This window comes from Talpa occidentalis, unplaced genomic scaffold (genome assembly GCF_014898055.3).
Source record: "Talpa occidentalis isolate TD23 unplaced genomic scaffold, MPIMG_talOcc4v2.1 talOcc4.2, whole genome shotgun sequence".
Lineage (NCBI taxonomy): Eukaryota > Metazoa > Chordata > Mammalia > Eulipotyphla > Talpidae > Talpa > Talpa occidentalis.
In genome coordinates, this window is record NW_023602073.1 from 107,423,551 (window position 1) to 107,448,014 (window position 24,464).

At 42.4% G+C, this 24,464-nt stretch overlaps 1 protein-coding gene and 1 long non-coding RNA gene across 7 annotated transcripts in view; one reads left to right on the top strand and one right to left on the bottom strand.

The window, feature by feature from the left end:
• LOC119252736 (uncharacterized) overlaps window positions 1-4,384 on the top strand; it is a 111,499-nt gene extending 107,115 nt beyond the window's left edge. For 2 of the 4 annotated variants that reach the window (XR_008553305.1, XR_005126906.2), the window contains 2 exons: window positions 1,402-1,507; window positions 3,259-3,861. This is a non-coding gene — a long non-coding RNA (uncharacterized LOC119252736). Of the gene's footprint in view, window positions 1-1,401; window positions 1,693-3,258; window positions 3,862-4,056 lie in introns of those variants that run through there. The other 2 variants (XR_008553307.1, XR_008553306.1) reach the window with 2 other exon arrangements.
• The window catches only part of PREP (prolyl endopeptidase), a 292,365-nt gene that overhangs the window by 4,287 nt on the left and 263,614 nt on the right, over window positions 1-24,464 (bottom strand). For all 3 annotated transcript variants that reach the window (XM_054699063.1, XM_054699064.1, XM_037520159.2), the window contains 3 exons: window positions 6,343-6,479; window positions 4,113-4,207; window positions 1,539-1,670 (listed from right to left, as the gene is read on the bottom strand). In XM_054699063.1, the coding sequence (XP_054555038.1) occupies window positions 1,539-1,670; window positions 4,113-4,207; window positions 6,343-6,479 (364 nt within the window). The remainder of the gene's footprint in view (window positions 1-1,538; window positions 1,671-4,112; window positions 4,208-6,342; window positions 6,480-24,464) is intronic.

A 24,464-nucleotide genomic window follows, 5' to 3' on the forward strand; every position in this document is an offset into this window, starting at 1 on the left:
CTGATTAACTGCATGATATAACTTCCATAACACCCTCTAAACAGTGGGGTCTGGAGACACAGCAAGGCACTGTGTCCAGTTAGAGCGGGAGTTCTGTAAGCACCCTCCCACCCCGTACCTCAACCATGCGTCTCTCCCAGCTGACTGTTCCCCAGTTGTATCTTTTATGAAAAACAGGTAAGTGCAGAAGTGTTCCTGAGTTCTAACAAATTATCAGACCTAAGGAGGGGGACCTGGAAGCCTCCAGTTTATACATGCAGGAACCCTGGGACGTGCCCTGGAGTCTGAAGTAGGGACAGCCCTTGCCCTGTGACGTCTGCACAAACTCAGGTAGTGTAAGAAGTGAACTGAATTGTAGGACACCCAGTTGGTGTTTGGAAAGTTGGATGATGTGGATAAAAAAAATCTCTATTCCTTTGGTGTCAGAATTGTTTCTAGTAGAAAAAGTTCATATAGCCGAAGCTAGAACAGGACCTAAAGCCTAGTTCAGCAATTTAACCAATATTAGCAACGCTGTATTTTGAAATTTCTCTTCTTGGCATAATTTTTTTTTTTTTGGATAACTGGTGCCTGACTTTGGGCCTAAGGACGAGCCAATGGATATTTTAGTGGGGAAGTGGAAGAACTGAACAAACAATTAAAATACAGTGTGGTGATGTCAGTACAGTGAGATAGGTCAGATACCTGACCTGGTTAAGACAGCTGGGGGGGCTCTGGGAGGAAGGGACCACAAAGCTGGTATGATTAGGGGACAGTCCAGGGATGTGGACTTTTTTGCTTCTGGCAAAAAAACAGTTCCAACTCCAATTATTTTAGTGCTTACTCCTAATACTGAATCCTGTGCCCTACTCGAGGCGATCCCAATTCTTTCATAAATGGGAGAGCAGGCATCTGTACTAAGACACCTTAGCAGATTCCTTAAGGGACCTAGTTTGTCAACAGGCATAAACCAATTCTTGAATTTAAATCTCTGAATATAAAATGGAGTTCTCAGAGGAATCAGTAAATTACAATATAATTCTTCTGATATTAAAATCAGATGGTGTTTTCAAATGCCTGTTCCTATTAAAGCCCAAACTTGTTCTTCCATTTCATATTCAGTTGGCTCAAAATCAAAACAGTCCACACTGGCCTGAGGGTCTATGGTTTTATCATCTGCCACCTCTGACTAGAACAAAAACTCTGAGAAGGCAGGTTCTTTAGGATAGGCCCAGTACCTGGAAAAGTGCCAAGCCCTTTTTGTTGCTATTTGTTGGACAAATGGATCAAATTTGGTATATATTAGTATTTGGAATTTAAGAATTTTTATCAACCTCAAAACCCTAAGTTTAAATAAATTTATTTTGGACAAATATTTTATCTCCATTGGAAAAATTTCCCTATATTTTGTCATTTTTTCAGATGCCGGAATACAAATGGGCTTTCTTTGTACCACTGCTTCCGTCCATGAGCCCAAAGCAAATCTGTCTGTAGACAGTGTATCTGAATACCCCAAAAGCGTTAACTAGTGAGTACAATAACTAAAATCCAGTTCTTACCCACTAAAAGGCCTCCATTTGAACCTCCGTTAATAGTCAGCCTCTTGGGAGACGTGTAACCTTCCTTGATAAGATACTCAGCAGCACGCTGAAAATCATCAAAGCAATTTTGTTTGTTGGCCAAGATCCCACCTATAAGGTGCCAAGGTGAAAGGTAAGTTAATAACACAAAACACTGAAAAAGTAAGTTTAACCTAGTCACCATTACAAAAAAAGGACTCAATTTAAATTTCTTTACATAGTATGGAAATCCATAGTCAATACCACGATAGCCAATCTATGTGGTAGGTGTGTATTTTTCTAAAAATTTCTAGAATTTAAAAGGTATAGGACCGCAAAGAAAGATGTGATCTGTTACGTAACAGAAGCACCAGAATGAAAGCACATGTTATCAGAATATTTTGGAGAAGCTGAACTTAGAAATGCAGAAAGGCATGGTGCAGTGTTCAGTCCTGAGCTTCACACACGGCAACGGGGGCTGCCTGTGCATCCTTCTCTTTGTGGGAGCCTGAAATGGCTAAGTGATGACAGGAAGTAAGTCTCTAATTTTGTCCTAAGTTAGTTATTTACGAATGTGAGTAGGAATTAGATGGGGAGGTGGTGCTGCTTGGGAGAAGCCTGTTAAGGTTTCTCTAATCTTGAATGAAGAACATCTCTTTAGAGACTCATCTGGAAGCCATTCCGATGTATAAAATCAAATTAGAGAGGGACAATGCAGGGTCTAAGAATGTCTAGAAATAAAGGCCAAAAGTCAAAGGCATGTCTTCAAAGGCACTGATGCCTGAGATAACTGCCTATGAAATGAACTAAAAGCAGACATGGGCCTAATTAGACAGTTGAGATTAGCCACTTTTACAGAAATTCAATTAAAGATGAAGCAGTGTGACTAAAGGATTTTTCATATCAAAACAAATGTTATTAAGAAATTACCAGTGAATTAGAACAGCTAGGATTACTTAGTTCCCAGCAATAATATCCTTTTGGGTACATGACTGTATTTTTAAGAGGATTACATTTTATACTCAATTAACAAAATGGAATTTAGATTTATCAGTGATGTACATGTGAGGCTCAAGGTCCACCTTGGGTCCTTAAACTGTCTAAATTTGGAGAAAGTTTATTTCTCAGTCTAAACAGTCAACACTAGCCTGAGTCAAGCTCCAATCTGCACTGTCCCCAAGATTTTTGGACAAATGGTTCTAACTGAGAGATGAGAAAAGGAGGGTCAACTAGGACTAGGGACTCTTTCCTATCAGAGCATAGTGAGCCACTGATGACTGAGGCGGTTTCAAGGAAAGAGCCAAGGTTCTCTGAGAGGATCACAGATCAGGCGTCTGTGAGGGAGGAGTAAGTGAGGACACCACAACACTAGGAAGCCAGGTGAGTCAAGGGGTGTAAATACCTTATATGGAGACGTTTTATCCTATCAGTCATCTTTTAACATCAATATCCAATATAGTATCATAGTATGATTTTAATGCAAAATAAACTAATGAATTCTGTGCCACTTCAAATACAGAGACGATGACACAGTCCTCAGGTTGACACCTGGCAGCAGTTCACCTGATGGTGGCAGTTAGGATGGGGGCCTATGAATTGGTTAGGAATACTCACTCTTGCTAAGATGCTTAAATAGCTTAAATCCTTGGGGTGAAGCTCAAGCCCACATCTGGGCTTTTCCTGTAACCTGACATAGGGGTATTTATAAATTTCTTTACAGAGCTAGCCTCATCTTCATGATTTCGTGTGATACAGAAAACCACAACCTTTGATCTCAGGCTGGGGAAGATGGAGAAGCACAAATTAAATCCCAGATCTGAAGAGGGGTCTCCTGTTCTTACTGTGGGAGAAGACCCCTCTTCTGTGCAGCTGACTGACCCCGACAGCCTTCCCTTAAAAGTTGCTGATGATGCAAGAGGTAGCAGCTTAGAGCTGGGGGGAGTGAGGACCGTTCCTATACTCTCCTTCCCCAGGAATAAGGCAAGTGAAGGGCGCCTTCTTTTCACTATAGGTTAGCCTGTGAATTCCAGAGACACAGAAGCCTGGGGAGAGGGGGTGAGCTCCATATATAAAGAAAAAAAAGATGGAGTTCAGATTATTATTCTTTAAAAATATTGTGAGACTCTTAGGAATGATGCTGAGTACAGAACACTATCCTCAATCAACCAGAAGACATGCGTCAAGAGGCCAGAGCATGGAAACAATATCATTAAAACCAGAAAAGGACCAAATTCTTGCATATAAAACCTGCCTGTGGGAAAGTCAGGCAGCAAGACTAGGAGGTTGCGACTTCTTAGCAGTGCTGGGAAAATGAGAAACAAAAGGAAAGCTCTATTTTAGATCACTCTTTTAAGAGAAAAGGACTTGTTTTGAAGTTCATTTCCAGCTAGCCAATTAAACAGTAGAAGCCAGGCTAGCAGGAGACAGTGCCCTGAGACTCCGTCATGATAGTGACAAAGATGGAAAAGATGCTTATATTTCATTTCACCAAATGCCCTTCTGTTTCTATCCCTCTCAGCTCATTCACACACAGCCCTGAGTGCTGTGTGTTTCTGCAGTGAGCGAAGACCTTACCTTTATGCCACATCTCTCCGTATTCGCCGCCGCCTCTGATATTGGCCACTGCAAGCACCCCGCCCAGGTGTCTCACAAAAATAAGTCTGGAGACGCTGAGAAACAGTAAAAATGATTAACCTTCCTTTCACTGCTTAGTAAGTATTACGTTATCTCCATCTCAAACAACAACAAAGTGTCCTGCGTAAGACTCCACGTATATACTATGTAAGCAAGAGCTCAATTTTTGTCACTTGATTAAAGCGAAAAATATGTAACTTCTGATTAATATTTAATGGCAGGAATCATATACTGAAAGCTCATGAAAATTTATATCTCATTTTTCCATATTGGTGAATATTGCTCTATGCAAAGCAGGAACACACAAATTACAGTGCCAGCTAAATATCTTCACGAAATACTGCCAACCATGGGACAGGCCCCAGGGTACTGGGCTTGGACAAACACACAACAATGACCCCAAATTACTGCAGTTGGGAAAAAGGCTTTTTCTGGAACATGGATTTTAAACGGGTTTTCCAGAAAATCAGATGCTAAACTACATAGAGTGAGAGAGAGGTAAAGAAGCAGATAAATGACAAAGACCAGAAAATAAGAATGGGGTGCTCTGGGCAATGTTCTCCAGGAATAACTATAGCACAAACTTATAGGAAAAAATTAAGTCCTTTGGGAAATTTGGATTTTGTTTTTCTTTTCCTCTATTCTACCCTAAAAGTGTTGAGTGACATTTAAATTTTTCTATTGATATTTGTTAAAATTAATTTTGCTTTGGGGATTATTTCTGAGAACTTTATCATTCTTTTTATTGGAGAAACTGTGGGCCTCTGCAACCTGAGGCTCTAAGCTGGTCTGAGTGTCAATTTCCTGAATACTGAGGGACAAGAGGATAGGACAGTTGGGGTGGGTATACCAGACCACACAGCCATACCTTGCTGGCCAAATGGGTATTCCGTCATTTGTTCACTTTTTTTTTTTTAAGGAAAGTTCCTCTATTTTTTTCTTTTTTATAGAGGCATGTTTTGTTTGTTTATACAAGCACTGGGTACAGTCAGAAGCGAGAGGGTGAGAGAATTCACCAGAGCGGGGAGCAGAGCAGGCAGAAGGACCGAAGTACACTGCTGAGGGGAGCAGTGGGCGGCAGGAGAGGTCTGCGCGCCATGTGGGACCCTCCTCTGGTGGCCGGGGATCAAACCGGCGCCACAGAGGCTGCAGGCAGCTTCGCAACCCAGTGCTCCCCTCCTCCAGTGGCCGGGGAGCAGCCGGGAATCAAACCGGCGCTGCAGAGACTGCGGGCAGCTTCGCAACCCAGAGCTCAGCCGCTGAGCCGGGACCCTCCTCCAGTGGCCGGGGAGCAGCCGGGGATCGAACCGGCGCTGCAGAGGCTGCAGGCAGCTTCGCAACCCAGCGCTCAACCGCTGTGCCACCGGGGGAGGCCCTCTGCCAACTAGTTTTAAAGTACTCATAACACCTTACAGAGCTTCTGAAAACATTGCTCTACATAATACAAGCTTACAGTTTCTGAATAACAAAAGATATAATCACTCTTAAGGCAAGTTCCCAATTTGGCTATAAACCACTCAGGGGCCAGAACCGTGTTTCATACTTTATTAAATCCTAAATGATCAACAGAGCTCTCTGCTAATAGCAAACGCGCAAACCGACAGTTTCCTTGTATTTAAATTTGGGACAGCTGGCTCAGTCTCCTCTCAAGATATGTCCTACTAGCCACCAGGTCACAAATCTCTTCCCGATAGGAAAGATCCTGGATGAATTTGTGAGTCAGATCTCATATGAGGTGTTGGCTCGAAAGCTGATGGGGGAACTCCTTTTTTCATTAAATATGCTCAGGACAAATTCAGTTTTATACTATGACTACACATTTCTCTGATTATAAGTGATGTGACAAATAATCACAGAAACATAATCACAGAAACAGTTTAAAATGCATGAATAGTGTATAATGAAAATATATTGATGGCTAAAATCTAAGATAGTCTAAGACTGATGCAGAAAAATAGAATCACTGCCTAAAACATTCCCTCTGAAGAGACTTCTGAAGACAAAAAATAGCTTGGGACGAAATGTCTGACCAGAACTGCACACAATTAACACATAATCCTGCCCTTCCATAAAAACAAGAACTGTATTAGAAAAACTCGATTTAGTGACCATTTTTCCAGTTTCTTGCTACCAACTCTATACAGAAGTTCCAGGAATGTTCACCACTTACCTATAGTTGGGGGTGATGGATATATTGAAGCCACCATAGCCGTATAAGAAAGCAGGGTGAGAGCCGTCCAGCTTGATGCCCTTTTTATGCACAATGAACATTGGAATTTTTGTACCATCCTTGCTAGGATAGAAAATCTGGAACAAGGGGGGGGGGTAATTAAAGTTAGCATTATTTAGTGAACATTTGCATGCTTTTAAATAGGGAAAATATAGAGATAGTAAATACTCTCTTCAAGATGGAGAGCAGCAGGATGAAAATCTAGTACCACTAAAGGTATCTGATGATGAAGCAGCTTCCAGTTTTTATGGAGGGAGCTGTAAGTAGTGAAAAGTACATGGGCCTGAACACAGGAGGCTGGAATTGGAGTTCTTTTTCTGCAACAACCTCGTTAGGTTACCTTGGGCAAGCGGCTTATCCTCTCTCCCTTCAGTTTTTCACCCCCAGATGAGGCCATCAGGCCTACTTCTTATACCTTCACAAGGCACACACAGAAGACAGATTTGCAACATTGGAAAGCATAAGATTTGGCCATCCTGTCAAACAATTCAATCTATAGATATTTCTTTTCTAGAAAACAAATTAAAACTTCCTCTCTAAATGTTAAGACACTTGGCTCATCTGCATTTCTCCATGTTCAACTATTTGATAAATGTTAGCAATTATCTTAGAGAGTGGATGAAGAATGACATAGAAATCCTATTATCCCAAGTTAAACAAACATATTTTCTCCAGTAGTGATAATCAAGACTCATTAAACTTTCCTGAATATGGGTGACTTTAGGCAAGTTCAGTAAAAATTTCTATATTCATTACTTTTTGGGGGAAAAAATATAAGAGATAAAGGGTGAGAAAGAGAATATTAAATACTATTCGAGTGATAAGGCACAGAGTAAGTGATTTGCTTGCAAGGCTAATGATGGCTTCTTCCAGACTGAAAATTTGTCAATAGCTTTCTCTTGGGCAAATGTGGTCTTTACGCTGCTGACACCCCTGGAAAGAGCCCCAACTCAGAAAGGTCTTGTTCACCTTCCATGTTACAGTTACACAATGACTTGGAGCCATATTCCAGCCAAAGCTTGTCAAGGTAGCAGTTTTATTATAGAAAGTTGCTACAGCAACTAAACAGCAGGGACAGGGAGGCTGGGGGGAGAGGCCGGTGATGCAGATTTGAGAAAGGCGCTCCAGGGCCACAAAAAATGCCTGCAAGTCTGGTAGTTTTTGAAACTTGCTAAGAAATATTATGAAAAGCACTTCTGATTTGGGAGAAATACTGAGAGATACATAAATTTGGTGGTTTAGGAATAACAGAATACTTTGCATGCAGAATTCAGAGCCATCAGAGAGGACACAGATTTATTTAAAGTCCTTTAGTGCCAATGAGCAGCCACTAATGGGCTGTAACTGTGTGGGTGATGCAAGTAAATGCAGAGTACAAGGAGCACGTGTCAAGCCATTAGCTGGGGACAATGAGCGAAAACACAGAGCCTCCCACTCCGGAGAATCTGGAGCTCTATAACCACGGAGGCAAGAGCCTTGAAGGAGCAAACTGTTGCACGTGCTTCTACCTTAACTGAATCATCTGCTAAAAAAATACTGTTCCTGCCCTGCAGCTAGCCCCAATTTCCCACCCATCCTCAAATCTTGCCCTGGCGGCTAGTCCCTCTGATTTAGCGCAGCTCTCTGGAGGACAAAGCCTCCATCCACATCTCCACTGGGTCGCTAGAGCAGGTGCCTCCGGTCCCCACTGTGCTGACTCTGGGCCCTCCTGCCCACAGGTGCTCCATCTCTGCTATTAACAATCTGGCTTCCTTTTCTGGTACCACTTTTCTTGCTACACTCGTAGGATTTCCACAAGTCTGGGGTGGAGCCCCCAAACCTGCTATTTAGTATGTCCCCTAGCTATTCTGATACCGGTGAGGTAAGACAAAAAATCAAGTCATGCCATTTGCTTCTGTCACATTGCCTCTGTCCTCATCCATTCTATCCATTGAAACCAGATATTTTCCCATGACCCCTAGCCCAGCATCCTCCATAACCCCAGATAGAGAGGGATCACTCAGCCTGGACTACATTTCTTACAGCCCCACCACTACTTCACTCATCTAATGAACACCTCGGGTACTTTCTCTCTGTCAAATAATCTCATTTCTTCTCTGTAACAAGACCCCAAAACTTCTGTGTAATCCTCTCTACCCCTTAAGTTAAACTGCCACCTCCTCCTTTCTTCTTGATCACACATATACACAGTAACTCAGGCCCATGGCTCATCCTTTGCTACGTCTTCATCATCCCTCTTTCTCCGTCGACACTCTTTCAAAGGGCATCAATGAACACTTGTCTCCCTCCTTGCCCTTCCATCCCTACTTCTATTCCAGAGTTGTATATCCTTCCCAACTTTTTCATAAGTATAGCTACAGATATATGCACACATACAAGTTATTATAGTGCAGTACATGGAATCAGACTAATACTGGGTTATATCTTACTCCTCACATAGCAAGACGTGGAATTCTTAAAAGAATTAAAACACCCAGATTTGCCTAATATTTCACTGTATGGATAAATACAATTTTTTAAACCACTTGCTCCCCAATGGTTATTTCTGTTATCAACAATGACAGAATAAATCCCTCTTAGATAAATCTTTCATATTCATTCATATGATGTCTATATTTCCTTAGACATTAGATTGCTAGATCATAATATATGTACATCTAAAATGTCAACAGAGTCTGACAATTCTTTTAAAACAGTATATCAACTTAAACTCCTAGTGAGAATGACTACCTGTCTATTTTTCTTTGATAGTGGATATTAAAAAAGGTTTTAATTTTTGCTAGTTTAATAGGCAAACAGTCCCGTCTCATTATTGCTTTAAAAATCAGTTTTCAAGTGGTCGCTACATGCAAAAGAATGAAGCTTGACCACTACCTCACACCATACACAAAAATCAACTCAAAATGGATTAAAGAACTAGACATAAGACCTGAAACCATAAAATACATAGAAGGAAATATAGACGAGACACTACGTGATATGCACATCAAAGACATCTTTACAGACACATCACCCAAAGCAGTGATAGTGAAGGCAAAGATAAACAGCTGGGACTACATCAAATTAAAGAGCTTCTGCACAGCAAAAGAGACAGTAACAAAAACAAAGAGAAACCCCACCAACTGGGAGAACATTTTTGCACACAACACTAATGATAAAGGACTGATCACAAAAATCTGCAAAGAGCTGATGAGACTCAGCAACAACAAAGAAAATAATCCAGTCAAAAAATGGGCAGAAGAGCTAAAAAGAAACTTCTCTGAAGAGGAAATGCAAATGGCCAATAGGCATATGAAAAAATGTTCACCATCACTTGTAATCAGGGAAATGCAAATCAAAACTACCATGAGATACCATCTTACACCAGTGAGAATGGCACATATTAAAAAAACTAGCAACAACAAATGTTGGCGAGGATGTGGAGAAAAAGGAACTCTTCTGCATTGTTGGTGGGAGTGCAAACTGGTCCAACCACTATGGAGAGCTGTGTGGAGATTTCTGGACCTACTAAACATAGAGCTTCCATATGATCCAGCAATTCCACTCCTAGGTATTTACCCAAAGGACACAGAAACATCAATTCCAAAGAACACCTGCACCCCTATGTTTATAGCAGCACTATTTACAATAGCTAAGCTTTGGAAACAACCCAAAAGCCCAAAAATAGATGACTGGATCAAGAAGATGTGGTACATATACACCATGGAATATTACTCAGCATTCAAAAAAGATAAACACATGCAATTTGCAGCCACATGGATGGTGCTGGAAGGGATCATGCTCAGTGAAATAAGTCAGAAAGAAAAAGAAAAATACCAGATGGTCTCACTCATAGCAGGAATCTAGAAAACTTAAATAAGGGACCAGGAAAATGAATAACTATAAGAAAGTGAAAATCAAAATCAACAAAAAACTATGAACCAGAGACTCTATGGGGAGTGGAGGGCGGGGAGGGGAGGGATTGGGGTCAAAATAAGGGGGTTGCAATTGTATGGGGAATATAAAAATAAAATTTATTTAAAAAAATAGTCTCTTGTTAAAAGCATTAAAGTGTGTTTTCTGCTAAGATAATGTGGATAAGAGTAGATATATAAAAATCATTATAGCCAATTATTATAAAGTTTTGTGTTTTTTTTAAACATTTATTTATTTATACAAGCACGGGAAGCGCGGGAGGGTGAGAGAATTCACCAGAGCCAGAGCGGGGAGCAGAGCAGGCAGAAGGACCGAAGTACACTGCTGAGGGGAGCAGCGGGCAGCAGGAGAGGTCTGCGCGCCATGTGGGACACTCCTCCAGTGGCCGGGGAGCAGCCGGGATCGAACCGGCGCTGCAGAGGCTGCGGGGCAGCTTCGCAACCCAGCGCTCAACCGCTGCGCCACCGGGGAGGCCCTATTATAAAGTTTTTATAATGATAAAAAATCAGTTTTCAAATTAGCAAACATTTTAATCTAATTATGAGTCATTTTATATCTTTCCTCAGTGAACAAAATATGCCTACCCTTTTATTACTTCGATGATTAACGGAAATCTTTTTACATTAAGGATATTAACCATTAACCATTTTCTGTCATATGTTTTGCTTTTATTTCCTCCCAGTCACAAAATAGGATCCCTTGACTCCAAGTTATAAAAATAGCTGTCCATATTTTCATTTTTACATTTAAACTTTTAATCCAGATGGAGTTTGCTTTCATTTTTACATGTGGTCTAGGATATTACCACTTTGCTTCCCAAATAGCCACCAACGAGATACCATTTCTGTAAGCATTACTTTTTTCCCCTCACTGTTCAGAAATGCCATTTTATTCTGGTTTCTTCCCAGGCTTCATTTCTCTCAATCCCTAAGTAGTAACTGCTTCTTTGGCTTTTGGGAAAAGTATATCTCTGGTTCCTTTTTAGTCCTCTAATTCTTTTTCAACTTTCCTAATGGATCCACTACTGACTGTTTTCCTCCTGCCAAGTGCTGCTGTTTTGTAATGCTTTGTACTTGGCTTTCTCTTTTCTTTCTGCTTGGCTTTCTCTTTTCTCTCAGATCCCCCATTTGCCATCATGGCACGCGTCACCACTGTATCATGGGCCCATGTGAAGGGCTGGCTGGAAAGAGCCTCGGGTTGCATGGGCTCTTGGTGAGGGGCCCATGTATATTTCCACGTCAACACGCCCCTGACACGCCTGTGCACGCTCCCCTCTCGCAGCACTCTCCTCAGCCACGGATCGCCAGGCCTCAGGTCCTATCTTTTGCCAAGGACCCCTACACCGGGCACTCACTGGGTCACTTTAGTACTCAGGACCAGGCCTCTCCTTGTCCATCTGCTCTGGCAAACCTGCTCAGGATTCTCTACTCCACAGGATTTTGCAAACCTCAGAACCAAATGGCCTGCCTACTTCCCCTCATTTGCTAAAGTAGAGTTGTGGTATGAAGAGTAAAACCTCAAATTATTATTTGTAAAACAATGCAAAATTATAATGTAGTTTATGTATATAACACAAAAGCCAGAAGTGCCTGATGAGTAGACAGTTGCCAAAGCTTAAACCCATGAGGTCTTCACCTTTTCTTCACTAGCTACCACCAAATTAAAAAGCAAGAAAATCTAACTTTGACCCCCTCATCCTTGGAACCAATTGAGAGAGCAAGCTGATAGTACCTATCCATTCACTGTCAGTGTCCACAATCCTTTAATGGGATGCCGAAGCTTTTATGGGAACCTTAATGGACAGGAAAACAAAGTGCTCACAGGGGATCGAACAGGCACGCACTTGAGCAGTAGAGAAAGTCTATCCGTCATTTAGGCTAATGGCTCGTCACGTGAAGAGCCTGTCTTCCCTTCTTGTCAGCAGCAGAGCAAAATGGGTCATGAGACAGATCTGGTTCAACAAGGAGCCTGTGACACCAGCATCAGTAACAGGGTGTGTTCCCTGGAGTCCCCTGAACCTTAAGAGACTCCAAGAACCTCCAGAGAATCCACACTATCAGTCCCTGGAGGCACCCATGAGCACAACCTTTGTGTGCTTCAGTAAGAATAAAAAACAAACACCCTGACAGCAAGTGAAAACCTGTTTCCAACATGGGTGAGGCAGCCAGAAGCTGATCAGACACTGAATTAAGAATGTTACCGTCTTCACGTTCATTTTCCTCCCCTTTAAAACTTATTCTCTTTGGAGACTCTCACAGAAGAGTCTAAACATATCTTAAACCAAGAACATTAAGTACAACAGGAACTTCTGCGAAGCCCATGCTGTTTCTTGACAACCAGAGCAATAGGCCATGAAAAGCAAACTGGCGTCAGTTCTGAATTCTGGTGATTTAAACTATTTTAGACACAGGAATAGTTTGTTACTTGGGGACAAGTCCAGTTAGTCACCCTCTCTTATTTTACTCATGATGGTCCTAAGATCCATGAAGACAGAACCTGCCAAGGTGGACATTGTCAGCTCATGGAAAGTTGCCATCAAGGTCTCCCAAGTGCCCAGTTCAGAGTTTTTACTTACTAAATCACAAAGTAATTCAATTCAAGCTATCACTTCCTTACAAATATCTTTGCATGTAATTATCCATGGCAATGACCACCAGTTTTTGGTAAGTCCAGGGGACAAATACTCTATAGAGATACTATGCTTTATTTGCTTTTCTGACTAATTCAAGCATGTTAAAAGCCAGTTTCCAGCAACATGGATGATTATTTTGTAAGTAAACGGAGAGTACTTTGAGAGATGATCCTTCTCCACACCATTATTGGTATTTTGGTATTAACAGCTTGAAGAATGATTATTAAAATAATAAAATCCCACTATAGCCTGCCATGCCATTCTACTTAAAAAAACAAAACAAAACAAAACCAAAAACCCTTAATTTCAAGAGTATATTTAAGAGACATAACAGATACAATTCATTTCACAAATGGAACCAAAACTGGTTGAGAGAATCATAAAGAAAGCAATCCCAACTTTCTAAGTCATCAGTCAAATTTAAAGCAGTAATTTAATTTTGTACACGTAAGGCCATATTCTAATGAATGGTTGTTTAACAGATAAGAGCTCAGGGACCCTTGAGGTGAGCCCTTTAACTTAAACTATTGAGGAAAGTGAGAAAGTTTTACATTTACTCAAAATATCAGGAATGTTCCACACTGACTGAGGCATCACCAAGTACAAAGCAGCTTTATGCTCCAGCATGTTTTGGGCAGGCCTGAATACACTCTAGCTAATGTGTGCATAGGATTTTGCAAATAGATGAAATAAAATCATTTTTCTTTGAAGGAAAAAGGAACAAGTAAAGATTATAAATCAAGGGAACATACCCATTCTTCAAGAGAATGATATTGGTTATGAAAAGATCAGCTATCTCTGAAATGACTGCTTTTCTTGAGATGCTTGCATTTAAGCAATACAATCATTTTTACTAAGACATTCAAACATGTACAGCGTTAAATGACTCCTGAAAACAATCTTCAACCGCAAGATTGATCTCATTCAGATTTGGTGCTATCTGGGGCAAACACCAGGATCTTGTTATCAATAATGGGATGTGCTCACACAGGAGAGATGAAGGTAAATGGCCAAGGGCAAGCCCTTCGCAGAGGAGGATGTCAGGTGAAAGCAACTCCTGCCTAAATTTAGAGCCTGACAGGTTTCAAGGAGAGTTTTCATAAAAGGGTACTGAGCTGCTGCTACTTTTTTTCCCCCAGACCTGACAGAGGCCACTTGTGTGGCCTGTGCTAAGTGTGGTAAACACATCTGACAAGGAACAGAGCTGCTCTGAAATCCCATGGTTAGCAAGGAACAAGACATTACATCACCCAAAGACAAGGGCAGAGGCAACCTTTGCAACCCTGCTGCCTTGTTAACAAGTGTAAGAAGAACGTCCTAGGACTTCAAGGGAGGCACTGCACATTTCCGTACTGTGCTTAGGTTAAAAATACTCGCTGGCATTAGAAGGTTGTAATCCTATCTATTTTCTAGGCATTTCATTTTGGAGGTGTGCAGAAGACTTTAAGAGTCACCACTGGGCAGCAAATAAAAAGGGACATCTCTGTTCCAGAACACTATGGTTTGTTTTTTAAAGGATGGCTGGATTCTGGTAGCACTGATTTACAGATTCCTGTGGGGCACCTCATTAATAGCAGCCAGTCTGTGTAAAAAAACTATTTTAATTGTTGGTATGTTTCTTAAGCACCAACAATGAAACTGCTACCCTGATAAGTCTTTGCAGATATGCACCAGGATTCAAGGGAACATACCCATTCCCTGTCTCGAACTGGGGAGCCAGAAACAAAATGGAGAGTGGAAGGTTCTGAACACAGGACAGAAGGACTGTGCGACAGACACAAATGGATCTTGTGCAGTGGCACACTGGAATTCCTTGGGCTTAGAGGTATGCAGGTATTCTGAGTAGAAAAGGCATAAAGGACTACAGTGAGTAAATAAGACTTGACTGCAGAATATAAAAGCCACCCCCATTTCCACAGCTCTGATCTCTCTGTGATCAATGCAAACACATAATCAGACATTTTCATTAAAGTGGAGGACCTAGTATATGCAGAGATCCAGAGAAAGCAGCTTCGGTTTTTGTGACAGTCATTGTTTCTCAGGATACTCTTGCAGGATGCATAAAACACCCTGTAATAAGGCTCGCTATGGTGGGGCTCAGGATACACAGGGAGTGCATGTGTGTGCTTAGCGCTGCATGAAAACAGCATGATGAAGCCGTCATTAGAAGATTTTGGCCTCTGCACTGTTTGCTTTCAATAAACAATTGCTAATGAACACGAGTGGAAATTGTATACACTTTCCTTTGATTCCCAAATACCTACACCAGCATCTTGGATGCCTCCTGAACACCATCTTCTACACCACCCTATCCTTTCCTGTCTACACAGTGGCCTTGCTTCCAGGAGGACCCCAGAACAGGCACCTGTTACCAGATAATTCTGAGAACTTCTTTTAAGCCAGGCCACGCTCCTACTGGAATCATGGCGTCATCTAATTGCTATCAAATGAAGCCACATTTTAGATCATAATCTGGCTTCCACCTGTGTGAATTCTTCCAAACTTCAACTGTCCTCTCCACTGAAAATGCCATTCACATCGCTAGACCCCCACTTTCAAAGTTGCATGCCTTTATAAACTGAAATATGATTTAAAAATGCATTCATTCTGAGGAGTTCACTTGTTTGACCCCCCTCTATTCCTGCCCAATGCAGGGACCACAAAGCTACATCGTGGGCAGACTCAGCCTTTGCTTGACTGTACCTTGTAATAAGAAATTTACAACAACACAAATGGCAACTCAGAAACAAAAACATTAGGAAACAAAAGTTTAGCCACAGCTCTGGAGACAGAACCTAGTGGTACTAAGTTCCCATATAAACCATCATTTAAAGTTTCCCCACATTTAAAAACAAATATTAAAATGCCTACAAATCAGTTTTTTTTTAAATTTTCACAATAGGGTTTTCCTTAGTCCTTCCTTTTGTCCAAATACTTGTTACTTATTTTACTTTGTTTAAAATACATAGTTCTTGCCATATACCAAGCACTATTCTAAGGGCTCTGTAAACATATGCCCCTCATTTTAACAAACATATGAAGTCTACATTATGAATACCCCATATTTTAGAGAGTTTTCTGACCCAGGGAAATTAATCATCTGACCATACCTAAATAGGGGGAACTGAATGGGGGAGTCAGGATTTGAACCCAGCCCTCCTTGCTCTAGACTCCATGTTCTCAGTCATTGTAAACAAACAAGAGTTCAGCAAATCCCCTGGCCTTTCTTCCAGGGCTCCCTGAATCCTCCATGCGCTGCTACTGTGCCCTCATGTGTCTCCCTTTTGGGTCTGTGCTTCTATTTACCCATGGAGATGGTGGCTGGAAGGTAGTAGGCTCTAGAAAACAAACACTGGATAAAATGAACACTCGGACTGGACCCTAAGCTTCAATCAAACAATGTAAGAAAAAGTATTTTGAGTGGCAGTTCACTAAAAAAAAAATCCATAAAAATAGAACAGTCCAGAGTCTGAAATCAAAATGCTCATGAGTTGAAAAGTAATAAAATACAAATTAATTCTTGTTGAAGCACTTGAGAGGCTGTTTAAACATGTATAAGGTCACAAATTTCTAAGTTATTAATAATGAAAAATATTTAACACCTGACATTTCCTTTTGTGTAGCTGTTAGCCTATTAATTTAGCAATGCCATGGCTGATGGGCTTTATGGCTCTTCAACTGTTTAGTTATGGTAATTTACTGCATGGGATTGCACCTGCATCATAAAAACCCAATGAGAACCCTTCAAATTCATTTAAAATCCTCATTAGCTCAAAACTACAGCAGACTACTTATTTATTTTATTGCATTAGGAAAATAAAATAACCAAAATGTTGAAATGTTCACTGATAGTACAGAACTGTACAGTTTTAAAATTTTGTGGCTGGTAGTTATTCACATAAAAAGATGAACTATTAAAGAGAGACAGATGTGAGTGAGGCAAAGGGAGAGCAGTGTTTGGGGGATCAATCCATTCACAGCTGTGTGTAGGATAAATCAGAACTGAATTAAGGAAAGCACTGACAAAGGCCTTAGAACTAGCAAGCTGGCACAACTGTCCGATTATTTTTCATTTGCACATTCAAGGGAGAAACTGAGATAGAGCAAAATATTGGAGGCCCAAATGCACATGAGATAACTCTGATTGCAGAAAAATGTATGATTGGACACTGACAAGGTGAATTTGGAAGTAAAATTCTCTACACTCAAAGAGATTTATATGTGTTTCTGTTGGACACATCTAATACTGCTATTACATTCTGATCCACTTGAGTTTTTCAGACAACACAAATGCAAATATATAACCCCTTTAGGTGGGTTAAGAGGTAAGAAGAAGCCCATCCTGGTGATTTCAAGTCGCTGATAGAACAATCGTTAGGAAGCCCTCATGTGAGCACCACAGGGCACTTCACTACCCCTGCGGGAAACATGGGGCAGGAAGGGGACTCCTGCTGGGAAAAGCCGGCTGCAAAGAGGTGGTCCATTAGCAGAGAGGGGAGGGAGGCACAGAGGAGAAAAAGAAGGGAGGGAAGCCAAGGCAAATCAAAGTTGAGAAATCCCTCCTGGGAAGGTACAGGCACAAATTCTTTTTTGACTTAAACTCTAAACTTGGCTACGTAAAACGTTTTCTATTTGTGCAGTACAGTAACAGCAAAAATCGTATTTTTTTGGGTGGCTATGAAATGCCTCCCGCCACCTTGTTTCATCTCTATACTGTCATGAGATCGAAAGGTCTCATCTAGTCATTTTTTTTTTTTAAAGATTTATTTATTTTATACAAGCACTGGGTACCCTCAGAAGTGCGGGAGGGTGAGAGAATTCACCAGAGCCAGAGCGGGGAGCAGAGCAGGCAGAAGGACCGAAGTACACTGCTGAGGGGAGCAGCGGGCGGCAGGAGAGGTCTGCGCGCCATGTGGGACCCTCCTCCGGTGGGCGGGGAGCAGCCGGGGATCGAACCGGTGCAGTGGAGGCTGCGGGAAGCTTCGCAACCCAGCGCTCAACCGCTGCGCTACCGGGGAGGCCCTCATCTAGTCATTTTAAAAATGTTTTAAAATGCAGAAATAATTTACTTTTAATTATAGGTACACATAATATGCACTTAGCTGTTATCACCAGTGATCAAGGGACATTAAGGGAGTGAAAAAAACAACGTCTAAGAAAAAGTAAAGCTTAAGATGAATCACTGAATCATATTCATGGACGATCTAGAAAAGAACATTGTGCTGAACTGATGATAGATGGTGCCCAGGATGGCGGATGGGGAACATTTGCCGATTATGAAGCAGCAAGGGTGTGTGAAGAAAAGCTGGCTCAGGCGCTGAGTCACACTGACTCCAAAAACTTTCACTTTGGGAATTTCGCATAATTTCTCTACCAGCTACATAATGAACACTCAAAGTCCCGGGCTGTAAGGAGCTCCTCACTGGTAGAAGCAGCTGGGCTCGCTGCCTCCACTCACAGCCTCTTCAGTCCACAGCTGCCTGACTTTTTTGCCTGCTGATTTCACCAGCAAATGCTCAAGGTCAAGCCAATTCTGCCCATGCTGTATCCCTGGTGATTTCTCTGCAATACCAGTTTCCAGTTTTCTTTGGCTCCTTCCATCCCCCGTACATGTAAGTGTTCCCTTTAGACTATGGTCCTTTCTCCTCTTATGTATGCCATTGGGGCTCTCAAGCTGTGCCTAAGGGTTCATCCACCACCCTCACTGTCAGCCATCATGACTGTCCCACTTCTTAATTCTGAGCACCTGGTAGACACCCAATCTGCATCCGGTACAGGCCCCTTGAAGGGTTTCCTCTACTATGCGAAAGGAGAAGATTCCTACATGGCAGGTTATTTTTTGAGACTGGGTTATTTTTTAGTCCATTAATTCATATGGAAAATACTTTGAGCATTCCCAGATCCCAAAATAACCTCCCAAATCATACCAAACAGCAATGTCCTCTTTTTAGACAGTGGAGGAAATCTGTATGGGATAGAAAAATCTCACTCCATTTGGGTACCGATCAGGCCTTGGGGATTGGGCTTGACTCCTGCTAACTGGGTTCCAGCTGAGATGTCTCCACCCTCCAGCACCCTTCCACTGTCTGCCCCAAAAGCTCCTTTCCAAGAAGCTTTATTCCAGGAGCAGTCCTGAAAGCTCCTTCTCTCTGGGCTTCCACATGTAAGCAACTTTACTATCACTCCCATCAGATTACTAAAAATGTTTGATTACATTCCCATTTCCCCTTGTAAATTTTGCCTATTGATAAATGAAGGCGGCTGCTTTAGAAAGCATGTTAAGAGAAGCCAAAAGCCACTTGAAAAAGGAAACAAGTTAAGCTTTCAAAGTCAGAAAAGTGATTAAAAAAAAAGTAACTCAAAATAATGATCAAACTCATAAAACGAAACAGGAAATCAGCCAACTGAACTTAATGTTAATGGAAGTGTTCTCCTCTCTCTCAACTTGTTTAAAAGATACGGAGCAGATCGGGCAACAGCAATGCAGCGCGTGCTCTACAGAAAGGGAGAGGCAGCACTGATGTCCGCTTTAGCTCTAGGCTATGATCCAAACTATTCTTAAAGGCTAGATCCTACAAAAGCAAAGTAACAACAAAAAACCCAAAGAAGCAGAAAAGGTAGTGAGCATTCTTTTTCTGACAATCCTTGTCCACTCTGAGTGGACAGGCCCGATGACTGAAGGAGAGGAGTGGGGCATGGCTCAGCACAGGCATTTTATGGAAAAGAAATGTTCCGTTTCCATCAGTTCCTGGTAGCGATAACGCGCTAATTTTAGAGTGCACTGTCTGCGATGACCTCTCTCCTTCACTCAAGTATCTATCTGTGTGTGTCTGCTCTGGGCTCTGGGGACACAGCACCGCTCTCTGAAGGGAAGACAGACGAACACATAAACAAATGAAAAGATAATGTCAGCTGGTGATAAGTGTGATGGGAAACAATAAAGCTCGTTCTGGGAAAGGCGGCTGTCTCACCCAAGACCAGAGGGAAGGCGAGACGTCTCCCATCACTGCAGAGAAAGCCCTGGCGGGGTGGGCTGGGGGTGCGGGCAGTCATGGAAAGAAAGCGGGGAGGTCAGGGGGAATCAGACCTGGGCGTGCAAGCCTGCAAGCAAAGCGAGGAGGCAGTTTGACTGCAGTGGACTGGAGGGGGGGAGAGGGTAGACTGCCAGGGGTCTGTGGGCATCACTCAAGCCTGGGCAAACTAGCAGACACAATCATAAGGGATCTATTCATTGAGGAGTCACATCGTCCTATGAAGCAACAGCAATCAGTTGCCATCTTGGACCTCTTGATCTCAGACCTGTCTGCCCTTTCTGTTAACACTGACCCCAGCCAGAGTCTGCCCAGTGATGTACTAAGAGGAACAAAAACATTGCCTCAACTAACATTACCACACACTCTCCATCCTGGGGGGTACGGCGAAGGCGGCACAGCTGAGGCTGGCAAGCCCCCAGTGCTGCTTCTCTGCCTTCAGCATCACCCTGTCCTCTACTCACAGACCCTCAGCATCTGAGCCACAAGGGGGTGGAGGGGAGCACCCAAGGCTCTTAGATCCAAATGGGTCCAGAGAGTAGTAGGAGCCTGAGAGCTACGGGTGGAACTCCGAAAAGCCCATGGGAAGCAGAGCTTGAGGGGAGGCTCCAGATGAGCCTGCAGTTACCGCAACTCAACTCCGGCTGAGAGGCTGTGGCGGGCGGTTCTCCTTGTTCGCTATGAAGTAAAGGAAGCAAATAAACATTGCTTAAAAAAATTGTGTGCTATGGTTTTCAGTTTGCCTGAGAAAATAGGGTTCTTGGAAGAAAACGGTGACAAATGACAACATGTTCTGAAGCTGTGTGTATTTTTAAAGAAAATACTTGGGAAATGAAAGTTTAAAATGATAGAATAGATTTCTATGGACTGAATTTTAGGTGCTGAGGTGAAAGCATGGAAGCTGCATGCAAAGGAGCTCCCAACTCCAACAAGGCCTGTGCTGCCTTCGTGCTTGGGAGGCAAGTCCCGCCTGGCCGTCCTGCTTTCAACCCTTGGAGGACTTGGAGGTTGGCCACGGCCATCTGCCCGCACTGGTCAGTCTCAGGACGTGGCACTGGGAAACGATACGTGGCCGGGGCAGGTGCGGGGCGGGCTGTGGGCCACCATGAAATGTGGCATGCACGCTCTCTGCCCCACAGGGACAGGCCATGGTTGGGTGGCAGGCTCCCTAGGCAGGCCCTGGGGGAGTGGGACCCAGACTCAGGTCTAAGGGACAGCCTCGGGAGCCCGGTGTCAACTGCTGTCACTTTAAGTCCCTGAGATTTTGGAGGCACTTGGTACTGCAGTGGCCTAGCCTCTGCCGACTGATGCACGAAAGAGCAGTTGGGAAGGAACTCATTGCTAAGAAGCCTAAAATTTGAATGCCTAATGTTTGAGAACTTTTCTATTCCTAAAAGTGAGGACATAAGAAACTATGTATTTTCAAAATTTCATTTTAATTTATAGTTGAAAACTCAAATTTTGTTTTGAAAAAAGATGGGGAAGAAGATATAGAACTAAGGACCTACCAGGCCTCACAGAGGAAAGTAAGAAGCAAGCCTGAAGGCACAGCATTTTCCCCCCCAGAAGAGGGGAGGGCACACCTCCCATGTTTGAATAACATGTACGCCCTCTTATGAGCATACTGAGCTCAGTATGATCAACATACACACTATCCATAGATGACACTACCCAAAGTAGTGACTTTCTACTTTGTTTTCATAGAATAATGAAATACAACCTTCTTTTCCCAAGAAAGTTTTCTAGCCACAGCTGAAACTAGTTGTTTTATGTAGATAAGCTGAAATCTACCCATGTCAGTACCAGCAAAGCTGAACAAACTGCAACTTTTATGGATCTCAAAAGCCATGACTGCTTTGAACAACGTAAACAAAATTTAAACTTCTATAAACTCAACATTATCCGTAGCTATCCAAAATACTGAAGTACAGACATCATATACAGTAATGAATTTATGTATAGACTGATCTCTGGCGATTAGAGCCTCTAATGGATCATGATTAAGGAGCAATAAACTTAGCCTCCTAGAAGGGCATCTAAGCCATTTGAATAAAATCAATACCTGAGACTCATTAACATGTTGGCAAAGCAAGTTGAGCATATCCCTGTGAGGCCCCATCACTGCCATGTGCCCTGGCGCAGCCCTCACTGGGGCGTCTCTCCTGGCTGCCTTCTGTGTTGTGACTAGCCCAGGGTCAGCTGCTTTCCTCATTTCCTCAGAGCAAAGTTCAGAGACACACAGAGAAAGGTCAGCATGGTCCCAAGTCACCCTGAGCCTGCACCTTGTTTGAGGAGGTTCCACAAGAGGCTCAAGATGTGCCCCCAGGTTTACCATTGCAGGGGAGGTGGCTCAATTCCCAAGGTCAACTTGTGTTTTATTTATTTATTTACTGAAAGTGGCTGCTGCAACGTGTTCTTTTATTTTTTAAAAATCAATTTTTAAAAAAGATTTATTTATTTATACAAGAACTGAGGTATAAGTCAGAGGCGCGGGAGGGTGAGAGGATTCACCAGAGACAGAGCGGGAAGCAGAACAGGCAGACGGACCAAAATACACTGCTGAGGGGAGCAGCGGGCGAGACATGAGAGGTCTGCCGCACCATGTGGGAATCTCCCTGGCCGGCCGGGAATCGAACCCGCACTGCAGAAGCTGTGGACAGCTTCAAAGCGCAGCACTCAATCCGCTGTGTTACTGGGGAGGCCCCAAAGTGTTCTCTTCAAAACAAGGAAGATAATTTATTTAGAGCAGTATGAAGATTAGAGGCCTATTTCTCTATTATGAGATAACAAGAAAACAAGGACTGTTATCATCTCTTACTGTCAAATTATTTTAACAGAGCTGATATCAAGAGGGGAAAGAGACACAATCAAGTACCTACCCTCAGAATATAAATATTATGCTCTCAATCTGGAGTTTCTGCATGACAAAGAGAATTCTAAAGGGCAGGAATGTGTTTGTGCAAGAATATGTCACCATGAAGCATATAAAAAAAAAAAATCACGAACACTCAGGCAATAAATGGTCAAGAACTGATTCAACTGAAATCCGTTTCCTAATCATATGCAAACACAGTGACCTCTCCAAAGGTTATTTTTGAGAACATTTCCCTGGTTCATTCTTCACTAATGTGCGCTGAGCATTTTGGACCTGTTCCCAACTGAGTACACAGTGCTATAGAAAAACACTAGTTCAGTCGTCTGCTCACCAAGCATGTGAATGAGTCAATACTCAAAAACTATACGCCAGGAGCTCGGCACAGAAGTTAATGAGTATTAAAACACTAATTAAAGTTCTAACAACATGTTCTCGGAATGACAAAGCCTGTCTGCTAGCAACCACAAATTAGTTGTCAACAAGGTTAGAAAAATCTAAAAAAAATTCCCATTCCTCCCACCCTAAGACATCTTGGTAAACCCAAAGAATTATTAAATTTTCATATCTGATGTTTCACATGCATTACTGTGGGTACATCTCAGAAAACTAAAATTCCTATTAAGTACAAGGGAAGAGGAATCAAGAGAATAAAATATATACCACTCATAATTCTTACTATATTAAGTGGCTTTCATTCCATAAAATTGGGTCCTCCTTCCAATTTACTGTCTTTTATAAAATGTGGAAACCTGTCAGTGGAGTTTATTCACAGTAACTCGGCCCATTGCTCTTTTCAGGTCGATAGGTTTGTCTTTCATTGTAGGAAGAGAAAAGTCAATCTCTCAGATGGCTGAACAAAAATGAGATGCTGAGACTCCCAAAAGTACATTTTTGCTACACTCCACTCCTTTGTCATTTCATATTTAACCACAGCGCAAACACTATTCCATCCATAAAAGTGGGGTGAAAGGCTCCCCATTGCATGCAATACGTGGGTATGATTCTTCTTGAATTTACTAATTATGAAATTACATTGCCATGAAGAGTCAGAGGCTTTCTCTCAAAGAGTAGTAAAATCTTTCAGGGTTTCAGAGGGGAACTGAGAATTATGAAACACCCATCCTTCAAAACACTGCACCTCAGCGTTGCCTAGAACCCGCACCATTCCCCAGATCATGGTGATAACATCCTTGGTGGGCTGATCTTCCTGACGCGTGTGTCTCAGCGCCCCAGTCTGACGGCAAATTCCGCAGTGCCTATGTCTGAAATTTCTCTGTATTCAAAGAGTACCTGGTATCGCGTGTTACGTCATAAATATTGTTGACAGACTAATTTCAACTGCCATCTCCCGGTTACCTCATTCTGTTGATATAGATCAATTTCCTACCCCCCCGTTGTCATGAGGAATGGATAATGGCTGTACAGCAGCCTGCACCGTGTCTGTCAGCAAAACATGACACCATATCCCTCACCTTGTCCACTGGAGACGAGCTTGGCCCTGAGAGAATCCAGACCCCACAAAGAGCAGCCTCTGTGGCTTATTTAGTCCGTGTTTCATCGAACCGCCTCTTTGTCTCCCCCTGGCTTGGTCTATCTCAGCAACTGTACA